Source organism: Mya arenaria, chromosome 8 (assembly GCF_026914265.1).
Source record: "Mya arenaria isolate MELC-2E11 chromosome 8, ASM2691426v1".
NCBI classification, from domain to species: domain Eukaryota; kingdom Metazoa; phylum Mollusca; class Bivalvia; order Myida; family Myidae; genus Mya; species Mya arenaria.
Window position 1 is genome coordinate 64,879,329 of NC_069129.1, and position 19,684 is coordinate 64,899,012.

Genomic DNA, 19,684 nt, shown 5'->3' on the forward strand with positions numbered 1-19,684 from the left:
TTGTTTTAAGTGAAGTATTTTATGGTTGAAATGGATCATAAATAGCTATATTCATATTTTACCATGTAAGTGAAATGTTATTTTGCACTAAACAAGCATTTAATGCATTAAAACAAGTTGTTTACCTTTCCAATAAAACGAAAGTTGACTGACACAGACAACAATTATGCGAAGGGGAACAACTCGATACAATCGTAATAACTCGGCCTCCTCCGACAAAGCTTCGAGATAGACCTCGTTATACAATCGTAACAACTCGGACATGGCAGAAATGTTCCGTTTGTGGTAAAATTGTGAACTGAAGCCTTGCAGGTGCCCTTCATGTATATATCTGTAGCAAATTTGGGCCGAGCGATACGTTGTTAAACTGTTGTCTGCACTTAATGCTTAACTTTTAATATGGGGTATGAAATTAGTGTAGAGAGTGAATTTCTCAATAAAAACAACAGTTAATGATACAACATGATTGTAAATTAAAATAAGATTGTTGAATAATAATCATCATGATGCGAACAGCGATTTATTATAATAATGTTGTTTTCTGAAAATATGAAAATATAAGGCGAAACCCCCTATGAAAAAGACTTAACGTTGAAAATGGACTATTCCAACTGGTTAGGACCGTCCAATGTGGTCACGTGATATCATGGGTATAAATACAGCAAACCAGCGGATTTTATTCATTCTTGTGCTGGCTTCTGCGAGAGCAACAACTTGCTAAGACAAGGTGTACTATATTTATTTCTCTAATAGGGGTTAAACACTATTTGTCCTAGCGGCAAATATACATGTTAATTCCCTAGGGGTTTATACCGAACTATCTATATTAATATAGATATAAGTATGGTATAAACTGTGAACCAGAGAGTATTAAATAGAAAAGCGCCTCCTTAACAATAGAAGTAATGAAAGTAAACTCAAAAGTCCTTACCATACATTGACATAATACTATTAAGTACAGTTTTTAAGTGAAAAGCTAGGGATATAGGAAAAGTTAGATAATTTAATATGTGCGTCTATGAAAACTGTAAATATTCCAATCTTTGTTGATTTATCATTGATTGAACGATAATTATTTTCACGATCCAATCATTTTAAATAATCATTAGTGCAAATTATTTTGGCAAAGTAGCCAAAGAGGAAAATCTTATATATAACCATTTGAAAGTTAGCCCCGGCACGTTACAAAATTTGGCGCCCAACGAGGGACTATTTGAATTTTCATATATATTCACAAACCTACGACAATGGCCGGAAGAAGTGATCGTGAACGTCATATGGAGCAAGAGATAGATGATTTAAGGCGACAGCTCCATATAATGAAGTTACAACAAGAAATTGACGCAATGCAACGAGAGATTGACATAACTTCATATAAAATTAATGCTTCTACACCAGTCAGAGAAAATATACCGCGTGGTAGAATGGAAATGCCTAGTTCAATTGTTAAACGAGAACTGATAGAAACCACCCCAGCTTTTCATTCAAAATTGACAAGACCAAGACGGTTGTTGCCTGAAACGCCAAATAAATCAAGTGTTTCCTTTACGAACATAGCATGCCAGACGGAGTGCATGGATAATGACAGGCCAGATAAATTCGTTACTGAACGAAGGAAGAAGGTACGTTGTTCAGAAACTGTGCCATTAGAAGATACGCAGCAGATATGCAATAGTGGGGGCACAGCTGGTCGGGGTCTAACAATGAAGCCCGCGACGTATGATGGGACCAGTGCCTGGGCGGACAATAAAGCCCATTTCGAAGCATGTGCTTCTTTGAATGGTTGGGATTACCATCAAAAAGGCCTGTATCTGTCTGTTTCATTGAGGGGACAGGCGCAAGGTGTATTCGGAAACCTTGCAAATAACACTACCGACTACAAGAAGTTGGTGAGTGCTTTGGAGGATCGATTTGCGCCTCCAAATCAAACTGAACTGTACCGGGTACAGTTAAGGGACCGGCAACAAAGAGCTACTGAGACAATGTCAGAGCTAGGCCAGGATATTCGCCGTCTCACAAATTTGGCATATCCAAGCGCACCAAATGACGTGCGAGAAACGCTCGCAAAAGAGCAATTTATCGATTCATTGATAAATGGAGATATGCGACTAAAAGTAAAACAGGCTAGGCCTGTTGATTTAAATGATGCTGTTCGACATGCTGTTGAACTAGAGTCATTTTACCGTGCAGAAAAACGGCAAAAAGGAATGGTACGGGCTACAACCCATGATGAAGACAAACACTCACGGGAGTCCATGTCTCAAATGAGGGAAGAAATTCGACATCTTCGAGCAAAGCTGAACGCTCAAACACAATCGAAATCGTTCAGTAAAAATGAGAGTGGTAGTAGAAGTTATCAGCAAACACCGTACAAGAAACAGTTTTATACTGAAAACAGATCATTTGGTAAACAGTCGAATGAAAGACAATTTGACAAAAAGAAAGCATGTTTTGAGTGTGGATCAGAACAACATTTAAGGTGGGATTGTCCAAATATTAAAAGTAAACCTTATGACGGAAAGAAGGAAAATAATAAGCAACAACAACAGCAAAGCTTAAAACAAGCTCATATTCAAACTTCGGCTGGTTTATTTGTGTCAGCTAAAATAGGGAGTATAGACGTCGCCTGCCTTATAGACACAGGAGCTACGCTAACATTAATTTCCAGTAAAATATGGGAAATGATTAAAGGTTACCACATCCTTTCGACTTTTGAATCTCCAATTATTACGGCTTTTGGAAGTAACATGGTTATAATCGGTAGCACGGAGCTTGTAATACAGCTTGGTAAAACAAGTTGTCCGATTAAAGTTGTAGTAGTAGACATGGATGTTGATGTCGTACTAGGACTTGATTTTTTGAAATTGCATACTGTTCATATCAATGTCATACAGGACACATTGACAATCAATGGGCAGAAAATTGCTTTTGAAAGCGTTGGGAAATTAGGTTGTTACCGCGTAGGGTTGATGAAGAAGGGTGATATTCCCGCGAGATTAAATTTGATTGATACCGGAAGAGTAAATTATTTTGGAACAAAAAGGTATAAGATGGCCAAGAAAAAGGTAACAGTACGAAAGTCGATGCAGCCTATATGCCCGCAATGCACAAAGAGTGTACCATTCAACGAGAAGTTTGAGCAGCATCTTATTCAATGTACCGAAGAGAAGAAAAAGCTCATGTTAGCTCAACAAGCAAGTTGTGATGAATGTGGGAAGATCTTTAAAAGGTTTTCATTTATGATGAAACATAAGCAGATGGTGCATGATAATAAGACCACTGAGAAATGTGATAGGGCTAAGGACAAAGTTAAACCTGGGTGTAGTAAGATTGACATTGAAAAATTGGAAGCTGGTGATGAAGGATGGGATTGTAAAGAAGGAGAAAAGTGTGTAAAATAAAAAAAATGTTGAAAATTAGGTTGATTTGAGGACGGGATACATCATTAGAGCTTTGAAACTGAAAACTGAGTGTATTATAAACACTATTGAAACCTTTGCGAACTGTTAAATTTTGAAGTAAAGTTTTGTTTTTGTATGTGTATCAATGCTACAGCAGGAAGCTGAGGAGAAACTTTATTTGTTTATAGGATCAAACTCATTTATCGTCGTGTTGTAAATGTCGTTTTTGTAATTCTCATTAAACTGTGTTAAGCTTAAATTTGTTTGGATTTTTCGGTTCAAGAAAAATAAATAATAGGTTTATACCCGCGAGACGCGTGGTAATCGGAGGCGTGGGTAATGTAGCAAATTTGGGCCGAGCGATACGTTGTTAAACTGTTGTCTGCACTTAATGCTTAACTTTTAATATGGGGTATGAAATTAGTGTAGAGAGTGAATTTCTCAATAAAAACAACAGTTAATGATACAACATGATTGTAAATTAAAATAAGATTGTTGAATAATAATCATCATGATGCGAACAGCGATTTATTATAATAATGTTGTTTTCTGAAAATATGAAAATATAAGGCGAAACCCCCTATGAAAAAGACTTAACGTTGAAAATGGACTATTCCAACTGGTTAGGACCGTCCAATGTGGTCACGTGATATCATGGGTATAAATACAGCAAACCAGCGGATTTTATTCATTCTTGTGCTGGCTTCTGCGAGAGCAACAACTTGCTAAGACAAGGTGTACTATATTTATTTCTCTAATAGGGGTTAAACACTATTTGTCCTAGCGGCAAATATACATGTTAATTCCCTAGGGGTTTATACCGAACTATCTATATTAATATAGATATAAGTATGGTATAAACTGTGAACCAGAGAGTATTAAATAGAAAAGCGCCTCCTTAACAATAGAAGTAATGAAAGTAAACTCAAAAGTCCTTACCATACATTGACATAATACTATTAAGTACAGTTTTTAAGTGAAAAGCTAGGGATATAGGAAAAGTTAGATAATTTAATATGTGCGTCTATGAAAACTGTAAATATTCCAATCTTTGTTGATTTATCATTGATTGAACGATAATTATTTTCACGATCCAATCATTTTAAATAATCATTAGTGCAAATTATTTTGGCAAAGTAGCCAAAGAGGAAAATCTTATATATAACCATTTGAAAGTAAGCCCCGGCACGTTACATATCGTTATGTTTTGACCGAATGAAATGAAGAAAAACCCGTCAAGGTAAAAACTGCATTAAATGCTTGTTTTGTGCAAAATAGCTTTGCACTGCCATGGTAAAATATGAATATAAACCTTTATTATCTATTTCATCCATAAAATACTTCACTTAATACAATTTCAATTTTTTTCAAACACCCCCGGGTTTTGCACAAACCCGTTTACTGTAGACATTAGGGATTGGAAGAATCCGTATAACACGTCTATTATTTTAGACTAGATTAAATTCATCATGTACCAGTATGCTTAATTTGATAATGATTTTATATGTGCCAGACATACTCACTAAAATCCACTGAAATGGCAGTGAACTTTACCAATAAACACCTGTAGAAAATTGTAATCGTTAAAAAAAATAATCTCAAAAAATGTTCCTGACTGACGCGTTCAACTTTAGCTTTATTATGCACTACTTTTGCGAGAGGATTTAGTGCTAACTGGCTTACTCTCAAAATAACAAAAAAAATGCTAATTCTATGTTATATATGATATTTAACATCATTATCACGCATTGACTGCAGCTTCATTTGTTTAATGCATGCATCCATCACAAAATAAAGGTCCTATAGTTTGCATTTTTTACTGTACCCAGAACCAATGTCATCAAACTATCAAAATTTATTAGACCTCAGATGGATTGATGAATATGTGTGAGTGACTGAAAAAGATTACTAAAAACCTGCTTGAAGAAATATGGTGCAACCTTGTGCAATTCGAAAAAAATTCAGAGTAAAACATAAGTTTTTCAATTTAAAAGATCCATTTGAAGACAAGTTATCATTTGTATGAAAAATATCCTAAAATGAATTGCTTAATTAGGGCTTTATAGAGTGAATGAATAACCATTAATTGACCTAAATACATTTTAAAAATCACAAAATAAAATATTTTTTTAGCCAATCTTCTTTGAACTTGGTCCAAACATCTGTTGAAACAATCTTGATCACATTAAGTACACAATTGTAAATTCTGTAACGAGATTCAACTTGCAGCATTGGGATGAGTGCAGACACAGTGTCAACTCCTGATCATAAGTTTGCAGAAGCCGTTGCAGGGCTCTGTCTGGAGAAGTATGCCAAACTGCCAAGACGAGGGAAACCAATGGTTGGAAAGGAATGGACACTGCTGGCCGGCATTGTCATGGCAACAGAAAACGGTAAACATTCATATGTGGTCATATGTATTTATATAAGTTTAAAAGTTATATCACAGGTCCTAACTTTTGTATCAATGGATGATGATCAGTTAGGTTTGTATAGCTACCATAACTTAAAAACATAACAAACATCACTTAAGTTTTTCTTTAATACATTTTTCATGTTTGTTGTTGCTTCTACTTTCAAAGCTAAATAACAGCACTTCAAGCACTTGCATGACTTGTCTCTGACACTTTTCTGACATTTACAGGTTACAGCTCGGTAAGGAATGTCAATCCTATTTTGTGACATGGGGTTCTGATTTTATACAATTTGTAGGCTTCTTACAATGTCATAGTCATCTCATGTTTCTGAAGAGTTTCTTTTACACCAGTATGGTTTTTTGATTTTCACTGTTAACATGGCACTTCTCAAGAGAAACGATTGCATCCTTTAAACCCTGGCTTATTGTAGTAGATCTTGCCTTCTCTGTCCTCTTTTTTACCACTCAACTCTGACATTGCTTGTTTTGTTAGATACATTGAAGTGATTGTACAGTGTATATTTTATTATTTCTTCAGTATTGATTCATAGACAATGCTGTATGAATGTATCTTTTATCTTCTTTCATCTTTAGAGACGCTTTTTTGCACTGATTGTAAATTTGATCTGGAACTTTAAGTGTTTTCTTACAGGCTGGTGATACAATAACTTATTTCTTTGATAGTACTTTGGATGTTGATGGAGATTCTGTAAGAGAGTTTTAATGACAGCAACTTTTCTATTAAGGGTTTGTGGGGTTTAAACTGTCTGTACATTGTTGCTTGAAAAACTGATTTCTGGTAGCCTCTCATTTTTCCTTTTCTTTGAATCTTTCAGTAAGACTCACAGTCTCCAAGCTGTTTCATTTCATATTCAATAAAAGAAAAGGGTAGCAAATAAAAAAGACATAATATTGGTTATGGATACAACTCTGTTACTGGGCAAGTCCGGCAACATATCAGAAACTGTCAACATATCTAAGTATAACTGGAGCTTTCTTCTATTCATTTTCTACTTTCTTAATGTTGCACATTTGTCCAGATGAAACCATTTCAATTATGATACTCTTCTATGAAGATTTTGTTTCAGAAATGCAAGGAAAAATTTAATCATAAATTCCACCATCCAAATTCCACCACACATGAAGTTATCATATATAACTTCAAAATTGTAACATCCAAATATCCTATCGCATTGGAATTCTGCCTATTTAGTATATACATGCATTTTAGCTGGTTTAAAAAGGAAACAAGAGTATTATTCATATATTTCAAGTTATTATAACATGGTTCATGTGCGTAGCTGCCTAAACGCGACAACGCAGCTGAATCCACATGATTCTGACAAAAAACAATCAGCCAAAGTTGCAATATGCATAGTTGACTACATGGTCCTAAAACTGTTCATTTTCCATTACTAAATAAAACACCTCAGAACACCCAGAATTCACCAGATTGCACCATGGTTTTTAAAATGTTCCGGAAGGGCATGCCCCCAGACCACAATAGCACAATAATGAATCCACATGAATAGAGGTCTAGTGGCCCCTTTGGTTACGGACACTACAGATTCTTCACTTTCACATTTTTTGTAAAAAGAAATTAGTTACCACATGCCAAACAGTTAGAATACCACATACATTACCACAATGAGTAAGGCATTTCTGACAACAGTAATTTTAACTGAGTTTGGTGAAGCATTTTCAATGGGATTTCTGGGATTGATGTTTTCTATATTTTTCAGGCATATGAAATAGCTATGATGCTTGTCACAACTACTGTTGGTTATTTTGGGATAAAAACCTTAATTAACCCTTACCAACTTGTGACAGTATATTTATTTTCTAGTAGCACATACCAACTTAGGTATTGAGACTTTCAAGGAAATATGTTTAATTCCGCTTTCAAATTGTACTTTTTTGAAGTAATACAGCATAACGCGTAAAAATGGTGAAATTCAGAACAACTTTTTAGTAATACCTCCCAAATGGCTAATGTTAGCCATATGAAATTTCTGGTACAGCAAGAGTGACCCTTGTCACTTTCCTTGCACAGGAAAACTATTCTTAAATTAATCCTACTTTTCTGTACTTTGAATATAACATAAGAAAAATAAAATCTCAGAAAATGCTGTGTTTGGAGGAACAGTATTTTTTTTTGTACATTCACACAGGTGAACCTCCAGCCAACCTGAAGGTTGTGTCCTTGGGGACAGGGTCCAAGTGTCTCCCTGCATCAAAAATGAGCAAGTCTGGTAATCTCTTCTTTTTTTTAAATGTACATTTATCCTATTAATGTTGTATATATTTTGTTAACATTTTTGTTTTCCCCAAAACATACATGTACTCTCCTTTTGATGGAAAAAGTGTCCTTTGTTGATTTCACAATATTCATGATTTCATCTCTATGGACACATTTTATATGCCTACAATTCATTCACACTTGAAATAATGTTTTAAAGATGATGTCACTAAAAATTTGAATCATTTTGATCTCATGATGAAACTGTAAAAATAAGAGTTGATTATATTTGTTAATAAATGAAATTTGAAGACAGACAGGCAAGCTCCCTATTCCCAAGCAAGCCAAATACTCGTCATTGATTAGCTAGCTTGCCCCTTGCTTTTTTTACAGGAGGTACATGAAACCTGTATGCTTCGTTATATTTAATGTGGATTATTAATATAGCTGTAAAAGTTGTTATTGCTGGTGCTGCTGCTGCTGCTGCTGCTGCTGCTGATGATGATGATGATGATGATGATGATGAAGATGCTTGTACTGCAGTAATGTAGTTCTTGTTTAACAAACAAAAACGTACTTTATCATTATTTGAAACTGTCTACATTTAAGTTGTCGTTGTGTTTTGCAATGGAAAATAAGAAACAGTTATGACTTTCATACTTGAACATTTATTAAGGGTGAAAATGAAACTTATATTCTATTTTCCAGGAGACATCATCAATGACAGCCATGCTGAGGTTCTGGCTAGGAGGGCCTTTCTCAGGTATGGCATGTCTAGACAGTATTATTTCAACTTGATTGTTATGGGGGTTTTTTATTTTCTCTTTCCTAGCAGCATGTGCTTATTAAGGATTCACTCAGATTTTATGTTGGCTACATTATTTTTTAACCTTTTTTGAAATTGAGGTGTTTTACTAACTGTTAAGACCAAACTGCAACTGGCATATATTATACTTATTTGAATTTTTTTTTGCAAATTCAAGCTTAAAATAGTTCATTTTTCAATAGCATAACAAACACTTTGGTCTAAATAGAGCTTTTTTTCTGTAAAATGTTGAATTAATTATAAACAACAAAGCTCTTGTTTGAAGATTTTAGCCATAATGATGTACCAGTATTCAACCTGTTTCAAATTGAACACAAGCACTTGCAGTATTGCCGTCTGTTTTATCCCAATCACATTATCAATGCAGTTGAAAGTCAATGACTTCCGCGACAATTTTTCAACTTTTATGAAAATAAAATCGCGAGTTGCAAGCTTTCAGTAACACAGTTTTATTACTATTTATGATTAGCACTTTTTGCATTCAAGCCATGAAAATATGTTTTTTATGCTCCTTGAAGGGAGAGCATATAGTTGCTGCTTTGTCCGTCCATCACTGCCTTGACCGGAGAAAAACTACTGATGGGATTGAAATAAAACTTGGTTTATAGATAGATGGCAATGAGAGGTAGTGCAGCGCACTAAACACCATTATCCTATCATGCATATTTATTTACTTATCTCCCCTTAACCATTTTTTCGTAAATGGTGCTTGTCCAGGTCATAGCTTAAAAACTACTGATGGCATTGAAATAAAACTAGGTATGTAGATATATGGCAATGAGAGGAAGTGCAGTGCATGGAAACCATAATCATATCATGCATATGTATTAACTTACCCCCCTTAACCATTTTTTTCATAATTGGTGCTTGCACACCCTTGCTAGGAAAATTGAGAGATAGTGCATTGCATTCAAGTCATGCATACTAATTAAGTTATCTCCCCTTAAACATTTTTTCACGATTGGTGTTTGGCCGGGCCTTGTCTTGGAAAATACTGAATGGATTGGAATGAAACTTGAAACATAAATAGATGGCAATAACTTGAATAAGAGGAAGAGCATTACCAATAAACCATAATCCTGCCATGCATTTTTCTAGTGATTTCCCTGAAACTCCTCTTATTTCATAGGTTTTGAAAATCAGACTTTGTTCGGGACATATCTTGGATATTTGTGAACTTTAGATACTGCTTTTTTATTTCAATTCTTGAAATTTACTTTAAAAATCAGTTCTCAAACCTTTTTATATCTTTCCATGTTATGATTTTTTCCAGCTTGTGTATAATAATGCTACAACAATTTTTACATTGTATTCAATGAGAGTGGGCGTATGGAGAGCATCATACACTTCCAGCGATATTCTTGTTTTGCAGAATGTTTGTATTTGCAATTTATCCAAACAAACAAGGATTATTTGCAAAGACTCGTGACATTTTTTTCTCTGTTTAAGAATATTTTCTTTTTTACTCATTTCTTTACAATTTTGATGTAATATCTAATATTTAAATCATATAGTATAAGGATATGTATTGCCTTTCTCAACAATTGTTTTTTTGCAACTGAACTGAAATAATTAACTTCATTCATTTGGAACTAAAAAGTAATTTTCACTTGATAGATCATTTTTACTGGAATTGTATCTCAGTAGTGATACATTGAGACTGACATATTCATTGATGGCTATTGATTTGTTGTGGATGATGAATGTATCGAGGTTGATCATTGCAGCCAGGGCAGAAAAACATTATTGCCTTTTAGATGAACGTTTTGATTTGATCATGGTAAATCTGGAAGACAGACTATGGTCTAAAACAGGAAATAATTGATACAAACAGGTTTATCATCGCTTGATGGATTCTGCGAATATTACTGGTAGGAGTCCTTGGACCTCATTTGACATCTCGGAAATTGTTTATTTGAAAACTTCTATCTGTGATGGATGAATGCGTTTTGTGGAGAATCCGACAAAAGGAGAATCCAGGCTAATCTCCTGCTGAGATTTCTCCTCGGCTTCTATAATTGATTACATTTACATATTTGAATTATGCTGATACTGCCTTTATTATGCACTTTTTTTTACACGGTTGCTGATAATTTGAGTTCATTATTTTGTTGTTATTGCCGATCAAACAGAGATCACTCAAAATCACATATAAAAATTTAATGTTATTAATTATAAATAAATATCTACTTTTCCTTGACCATCAGTTGAATCATTGAGCTGAAAAAAAAAAACTGATATAAAGCAAGTTGAGTTATTCTAGTTCTGTGCTGGCATCGGCCTAATGCAAACAAAAACAGCTGTGGCTTTAACTTAAAACCATTTACAAAACACACATGTACATTGTATAGCAAGGCCCATAACTCTGGCTTTAATGATTATCAAGCTATGCCTCTTGTTTGTACGCAGCATTTTTGTGCATTTTTGACTGGTAGTCCAATATTATCAGGTGCATGTCAATGCAGGAAGAAGACACACAGTACATATACATTTTTTTGGCCATGAAGGTTTTCCATGATGAGGTGGCGTGTTATGCATAAGACCTAGGTCTGTACCTTAGAGGTCATGGTCAAGGTAAGAGGTCACAGGTTGAAATGATCCTTGTCTGTATCTTGACCATGCATTATAGGATTTTAATAAAACTTGCCATGGAGGTTCACCATGCTGAGTCATAGTTTCTAGAGCACTCTTATTGTTTAACTCCATGTTATTCTGTCTTGCAATTGCATGGAAGAACATTATGTCTGTGTCAAAGGCTCTTTCAATGAACTCGACATGTCACCTTTTGGCGTCTAGTTTAAAACATGCATTTCATATTTATTTTCTAACAGTACTGTTGGAAACTGTAAGGAACTTCTTTCTCTAATGTTCATGCATATGTTTTGCTATACTAATCTAACTGTATTCTTGTGTACTAATAAGGCATATTCTGTGGTATTTTTATTACATTCTTGTGATAGTTCTTGTTAATGTTAAGATTTATCTATTCCATTGGGGTAATTTAAGAAAATGGCAGCCACTGATGTATATGATGAGGTTTGCTGGTTGTCAATCACATGTATTCAGCATTGATTTAATGTCACAGTTTGGTAACAGTTTGTGTATGTAATCGACAGGCCAGAATGTTTATATTTCACATTTTGCCCTATCTGAACATACATATCGGTAGGGTTTAAACGGGGGTCACTCAGTCATGCCTTACCTTAATGTTAGGGTTATGCAATATTATCGATATATTGCCATACAGAGCAAAAATGATACTTATCGTTATTTATCGGTGGAATTTCAATAGTTTTGCTATGTTATTTATGCCAAACTGTAAATGCATTTAAATAACTGCTGACAACCAGATTCTTGATGTGTTATGAAATGTGACACATAATGATGATTTTTTAATAGTATAAAATCGTGTGTGATCACACTTTTTGTTTTCTTATACTTGGTTGTCAAAATTGCGAAAGCGATCAAGAATAATGGCCAGAGAGTCAATGACAAAAACTTATCACAGTGGTCATTATTATCCTGTTTTAAACATGGAAAAAGATGGTTTAGAGAGAAATAATGATGAAAATTCTTTGCAATAATACCACACCCTTCTCACGGTATACATGGTCTGTTACAGGTACCTGTATGTGGAGCTCGGGAGGCTGTACAGGACAGGGGCCAGTGAGGTGCTTGAAATGGCTGACCACAACCGTTGTGGGCTCAAACAAGGAGTAACTTTCCACATGTACACTTCACTCACTCCATGTAACTATACACTTTCACAGAATACTTTTTTAGACAAGATAAAGTTTAAAAGTTTTTTAACCTTTAAGCTTAGTCCTGTTTTGACATTGATGCGTCCCTAGCTAATTGATTGTGTAACGACAGGTTTTAACAGAGTTTGATTAGTACATACAGTCTAAACCTGTTTGCTCAATATCATATGGCTTTGCTCGATGCAGTTCGTTGGCACAAACTGCTGAATGTAAAGGACCCATTATGTTTTAATCTTTGTAAGCATTCCCACTAGGCCGGATATTCGCGAGAAACAAAGTATTTTGGCTGGTCCCTTGGGTATTGAGCCAACAGATTTCGACTGTAGTTGACATTATCAATATAAGTTCCTTTCGATCAGTGTAACACACATCATTTAATCCTAATGGGGATTGGTAGTAAACACCCCTGTGATAGCTATTAGAGTTTTAAAATAAATGAAAATTTTACAGCTGTATGTCGTGATTTTGTAGGTGGAGATGCTTCTATATTTCCTAAACAGTCTGGTTCCGAGTGTGAGAGTCCAGGGGAATTGGTGACAGTCAAAGATGGAGACCTTCAACTTGATAGTAGGGGGAGCTGTTTTAAAGAGGTGGATAGTAAAACTGGATCTGGAGGGAGAACAAAGGCAGTTCCTATGTGTAGTATACATGGTGGTAATGATGCGTCACATGTTCAAAATGTTTCAGTTGTGTTCGAAAAAGAGTTGCCAGAAAAGATTGGTTGCACGACACAGGGGCAGTCCTTAAACATTAATTGTGAAAATGGAGCTGATAATGAGATAAGTGAAGTAACAGTTAAACCTGATGATAAACTCATCAGAGGTTGTGCAGACAGTAGTAATAAATGTGGAACAAGTGTAGAGATCATGCATGAACATCAGGATATCGGCACAAAAAATGACTGTCTGTCTGACCAGTGTGGTAGCGGTGTGAAAACTGATAAAGCTGAAGAAGTCAAATCATCACAGGACACTGAAAATAAGGAGGACAAGAGGAAAAGGCTGGTGGAGGATGTGGATGCAGATGCAATAAAACGACAAAAACTGCACAAAACTCCTGTCAAAGGTTAGCAGAAAATAGGGTTTGAGTATTTTTATGTTTAACCAAGTTTTATAACAGAAGAACATCATTTTTGTGTTGCCTTCGATGTATGGCTGACAAATAGGGATTCCTTTGCCTGGCATCTGTGTTGATGGTGGAGGCACCACACTTTCATTTCCGCCAATAACTGGGAACTACTTGGTGTAGTGTCTTCAAACTTGGCATGCACATTGATCACGATCAATTAACCCCTATTGATTTGGGGTCAATTGATCAAAGGTCAAGGTTGTGGTGAAATTAAGTAAAAAAAAAAATGCATTTTTTTCCAATGAATAACCTTTGAATGACTTGGTGTAGAGTCTTCAAACTTAGCATACACATTGGTCATGGTCAGCTGATGACCTAAAAAAGATTTATTGGGGTCAATAGATGAAAAGGTAAGGTCATTATGACCTTTACCGTACTAGAAAAGTAATGGACTGTCTCTACAGGCGCCACTTGATTCATGGAAAACTACTTTATTTTTGCATGTAAGAACATTACATGCATAATTACATACTTTAGTAATAACACGTTCTTCAGGAAGCCTTCATGACTAGGGAATGCAACTTACTCACAGAATTCTAGTTTATTTTTACATGTCAATTACATTACATGCAAAATAAAAAAATATGATCTTAAGGAATAATATGTACTTCAACACCCCAGTATGTCTAAAAGTGGAAACCATTAAAAGTCATGTTCATTCATAGTTCATAGTTATACGTAAGGTTCTAGTAAACATATCTGTCACATACCAATGCTATTAGTCAAAACCATCTGTTCATTTGACAATCAATTCTAACAGCTCTTACAGCACTTGAGCAGTGTATTTTTAGCTATTTTCAGTGATAGCATGCTATCCTTGATGTTCTCTTATCGCATTAGACATCTAGACATCATCTCTGATGCCTAAACACAGCTCTAATTAGATGCTTCTATGACAGAAAAAATCAACTTCCATAATGCCTATAATTCACCGACTTCAAAGCAGAAATCAGGGATAGATCTGTAGGCCTTTCACATCCTGAGAATTTGTGAGGATTGGTATGTTTTCTGGTTTGTCAGTCAACTGGCATTGATGGAAGAATTGAGAAAATGGTGGCTAATTTTGTAAGCTACAAACCTTCTATTTCCCAGTCTATAAACGTCTTGGTCTGTCTCAGCTGCTAATTAAACCATGGTTTTATTGCTACATATTTCTAGAACTTGTGACGTTTCTATTAGCGCTGCTCACAAAACTGATATAACATCCTTGCTAAATTGATTTTGTCCTGTGATTCCTGTATGGTGCGTTCCGCAAGTTCTTATTTTAGTTTTTTCCATTATTTTATTAGAATACATATAACCCTACATCTCTGTAATAATGTTGCTTATATAAGCTGTAAAGTCAAGTTTGTTGGAGGATAATTTTTATTTCTCCTTCATTATGATAAATGTTATATTATTCATTTATAAATAGGTTTAAATTATTAATGAAAATATCAACAGTATGTTTAAAGCTTACATTTCACATAGGGTAATTATCAATTAAGTTGTTTATAAAAGAAAATGGATATGATTTTTTATTATAATAATTTCTAGCTCGACTTTAGTAGTGAATAATTATGGTAATTACAGTTGCCGTCATGTTTGCGTTGTCGATGATGTTGCAGCTTGGTTGAAAGCCTAACACTGCTCATAATTAGTTTGCCTAGTTTCTGGTATCACTTGTCAAACCTAGCATAAGCACACGCCCTGCACTGGGAAAATGCTTTTCGAGATTGCTCAAATTCTTGATTTTATTTAGCAGTACTTGGAAAAAGGTCACTTAAAAGTCTAGTTTAGATGACAATAGTATCCATTCATAGGATTTATTTATACATCATTAATATCATCAGGGGTTAGGAGAATTATATACCTTTTTCAACATTGGCCAAGTTTGTTTATATTTTAGATTTACATAGAATTTACCAATAACATAAGAAAACTTAAAATAACCACATCTTTTCCACAATTGAAAAGTCTACAGTGCACATATTTATATTTATAACATTATTCATTACATTATTAGGATGTAATCATGCATTTTTGTCTGTGTGTAGGTGACATTTATCGTACTGGAGCCAAGTGTTTGCCTGGTGGGGCCCAGGATGCCTTACAGCCAGGGACCGACTACCATGCAACTGCCGCTTTCAGGTAAACACCCCAGAAACAATTGACATTGTTTACACATGTATTGAAATCTGATTGGATAAGAACATTGTTCATGATGGATTTTCAGCCCAAGATTTATGTCTTGCTGTCTCTTAAATTTTAAAATGAAAATAAAGTGGCAGTGGCAAACTTGCAGCACATGAATTGTACAATCAAATTTAGAATGGATATTTAAAACAACAGGTTGTTATGGTATTTATCTCGAAACTTACCGGTATAGCTGTATTGGTCAATTGTGGCAATGTTGATTTGATATTGCAAACATGTAACTTTCAATTTAATGTAAAACAATCACTAAACAATTAACTAATTTTTTTTATCTAACTATTTTTGTCATACCCTTGGTTGATAAGATGGCCACATTGTGAATGATCATATTTTCTCTAACATGTACAAATATATTCTCAAAATGCTTGTATGTATACACTAAAATGTTTGTATGTGTACACTTTGTGTTGTTTCGTAGCGCAACATTACTGAAGCTTATAGAAAGTGAGTGAGACGAATTAACTATCGTGAATTTTCCAGAAACTGGAACAAGATATTAAGACCTATGGCTATGGGGGCTGTCTTATCAATGAGGGTTAAGCAAAATATTGTAAGGTAATGAATATCAATTATGAAGTGAACGTCACAAATTTAATTGAAAGTTTTACTTGCAAATCAAATTTCTTTTGCCTAATATTGTATAGATATTTTCACTTCTCAGAAATTTTTATTAAAAAAAGCAATTCAACTATATATGGATTGACGAGAATGTTGGGAAGATTTATGATTAGGAATCTTTATGTCAGGATGGTGTATGATTACGAAATATTATGTTGGAATGGTAAAGGGGTTATGAAACTTTATGTTGGGATGGTGTACGCTTATGATACTTTATGCCGGGGAATGCAGGGATGGTCATGACACTGGCTGCTTTAAATCCGCACAATTCATGGTTATTATAAGGTCTGTTCATGGCAGGGAAGTTGATGTACGCACAGTATGTGTTTCATAAAAGAACAAAATAATTTAAATACATAATGCTAAGATAAGGCTTTAAGGTAGTCTACCCCTAAAGGTGAGGAATTACAATTACAAAGTTTGTTTGGAAAGCATGTCTATTTTTACATCATGTAAGCAAATTCCAAAGAATTGCCTATGCGATTTTAAAAAAGACTTAATATATAGCAACCCGTGTTAAAAATGAACACAATTTTGTAACCTCTGTCTGGTGCTATGTGTACTCATTAGTGCACACATACTTTATTCAACACCACGATAGTAGGTTATTATGACCATTTCATAGACATATTTCATAATCAAGAAATATCTTTGGTAAAATGCAAGTTGAACTAAAAGGCTAATTGTTGTATTAAATAATTCTGTCTTTTATACTTCAAGAGTGTCATTTTCCATATAAATCAAAAAATATTTGTTCTTTTTATGTACTGTCAAAACAATCATTCAAGACACATAAAGTACTATATAACTTTTTGCAACAACACATTTTCTAAAGTCTGAAATCAAAAATAGATAGTTTCCTGCAACCTCCTATAAAAATTATTTTTTTATTATTGTCAATTTCAAATCAAACAGTCATGTCACTTTGTGTCATAATATAGTTTCAAATTGTATGGCGCTTAATTGGTCTGTGAATATATACCCCGTAAATATATTATCAAATATAAAAAACAATTAAATATCATCAATGCAACTTTTTTTTAAACACGCATTACCTGAAGATAAATTTGAGAAACTTAAGTATTAATTATTTTAAAAGTGATTTAAAAGAAAGAAAATAGTTTATTTTATGCTGCCTGGTGTACTTTAAAGTGGTTTGCATGGTGTCATTCCTTTCGTTCACTTTGAAAGAGGTTTGCATGGCGTCATTCCTTTCTTTCACTTTGAAACAGGTTTGCATGGTGTCATTCCTTTCTTTCACTTTGAAAGAGTTTTGCATGGCGTCATTCCTTTCTTTCACTTTGAAACAGGTTTGCATGGTGTCATTCCTTTCTTTCACTTTGAAAGAGTTTTGCATGGCGTCATTCCTTTCTTTCACTTTGAAACAGGTTTGCATGGTGTCATTCCTTACTTTCACTTTGAAACAGGTTTGCATGGTGTCATTCCTTTCTTTCACTTTGAAACAGGTTTGCATGGCGTCATTCCTTTCTTTCACTTTGAAAGAGTTTTGCATGGCGTCATTCCTTTCTTTCACTTTGAAAGAGTTTTGCATGGTGTCATTCCTTTCTTTCACTTTGAAAGAGTTTTGCATGGTGTCATTCCTTTCTTTCACTTTGAAAGAGTTTTGCATGGTGTCATTCCTTTCTTTCACTTTGAAAGAGTTTTGCATGGTGTCATTCCTTTCTTTCACTTTGAAAGAGTTTTGCATGGTGTCATTCCTTTCTTTCACTTTGAAAGAGTTTTGCATGGTGTCATTCCTTTCTTTCACTTTGAAAGAGTTTTGCATGGTGTCATTCCTTTCTTTCACTTTGAAAGAGTTTTGCATGGTGTCATTCCTTTCTTTGACCACAACAACGTTATTTCGTGGGTCTTTGTTTACAATGGTCAAAAAACATGTTTAATTGACTAGTTTAACACGTTCTTTGTACAGGTAATACCTCTGGTATCATGCTATAATGCATCTGTGTAGAAAGGGTGTACATTTTTGAAAATGTATATTCTAAAATATAATTTTGCAGAAAAATGAAGCCATATTATTTTGAGGTCAGATATTCCCTGTAGCGAGCCTATGAAATCCAACATTGAACAGAGTTAAGCAACAGTAAATGTCATGGCTACGGGTGGAATACCTTAAACATTAACTTGATTGTCACTTAATTGACCATTTTCGTTACATTTATTCTTGTTTTGACATCTGTATTGTCATAGCAAAATATGCTCTGTTTGAACCTTCATTGTCCTTATTTACTTCATTTCATATTCATGATCTTTATGAAAGTCACAGCTTGACTTCTATGTACAAATACCTGGTGGTCTGATGTGGAAATGGCTCTCAGTCTGTCTGGAAATGAGCTGTGTGCTAGATTGTTCTTAACATTTCCTGTATGCCATGTCACTGTCATTCCTGAAAGCATCCACAATTAGTTTTAAGCAGTCATTTTACTGTGATAATTTTTCTGTAGCTGTCCTCAAGGAAATTGTTATGTTGTGGTAATTGCAAACTGATTGACTTTTACGTTTTCTGAATGTCAAGTATAAGGACACAAGTTATTAATTCCATCAGAAAGGGCTTTGGAAAGGAATTTCAGTTCAAAATGTAGCTTCCACTGGCAAATAGCTTGGCTATCAAATCAAATCTATAACTCAGTCAACCAACAACAACAACAACAACCTTAAATGTATTGGCAATATTAAATTGCAACAGCATGACAGGGTATACTGTAAAATAAACAATGAGGATATCACATATAACAAATAAAGATTTCAAATATAATATTATTGTGAAATCTTGGCAGGGACAATAAAAAGACATTGCCTGTTAATCATACATACTGTATAAGGATTCAACTTAATAGGACATTAAAATATTTAATTAATATTTTGCAATATGAAACATATTATATTTCTTCCTGTTGTCTGAAGAGAATACTCCTGATGCTGAACCAATCAGACTCCTTGTTGAATCCATCAGATCCAGACATAGTGAGACAGCTTTTTCCAGACCAAAAATCATTTTTTTCCATTATTTATAGGTTATTTGACAAATAAGTTACTAGACCCTCTTAAAGAAAACCAGACATTGTCGTTTGGTCAGACAGG

General features: G+C 34.4%; 1 protein-coding gene across 6 annotated transcripts in view; it reads left to right on the forward strand.

Moving 5' to 3' along the window:
* Positions 1-19,684, forward strand: part of LOC128244841 (tRNA-specific adenosine deaminase 1-like) — a 31,852-nt gene that overhangs the window by 234 nt on the left and 11,934 nt on the right. For 5 of the 6 annotated variants that reach the window (XM_052962935.1, XM_052962936.1, XM_052962934.1 and 2 more), the window contains exons 2-7: positions 5,631-5,794; positions 7,989-8,069; positions 8,765-8,819; positions 12,505-12,632; positions 13,115-13,708; positions 15,808-15,901. In XM_052962935.1, the coding sequence (XP_052818895.1) occupies positions 5,638-5,794; positions 7,989-8,069; positions 8,765-8,819; positions 12,505-12,632; positions 13,115-13,708; positions 15,808-15,901 (1,109 nt within the window). In that variant the 5' untranslated portion in view covers positions 5,631-5,637. The remainder of the gene's footprint in view (positions 1-5,630; positions 5,795-7,988; positions 8,070-8,764; positions 8,820-12,504; positions 12,633-13,114; positions 13,709-15,807; positions 15,902-19,684) is intronic. The other variant, XM_052962941.1, reaches the window with a different exon arrangement.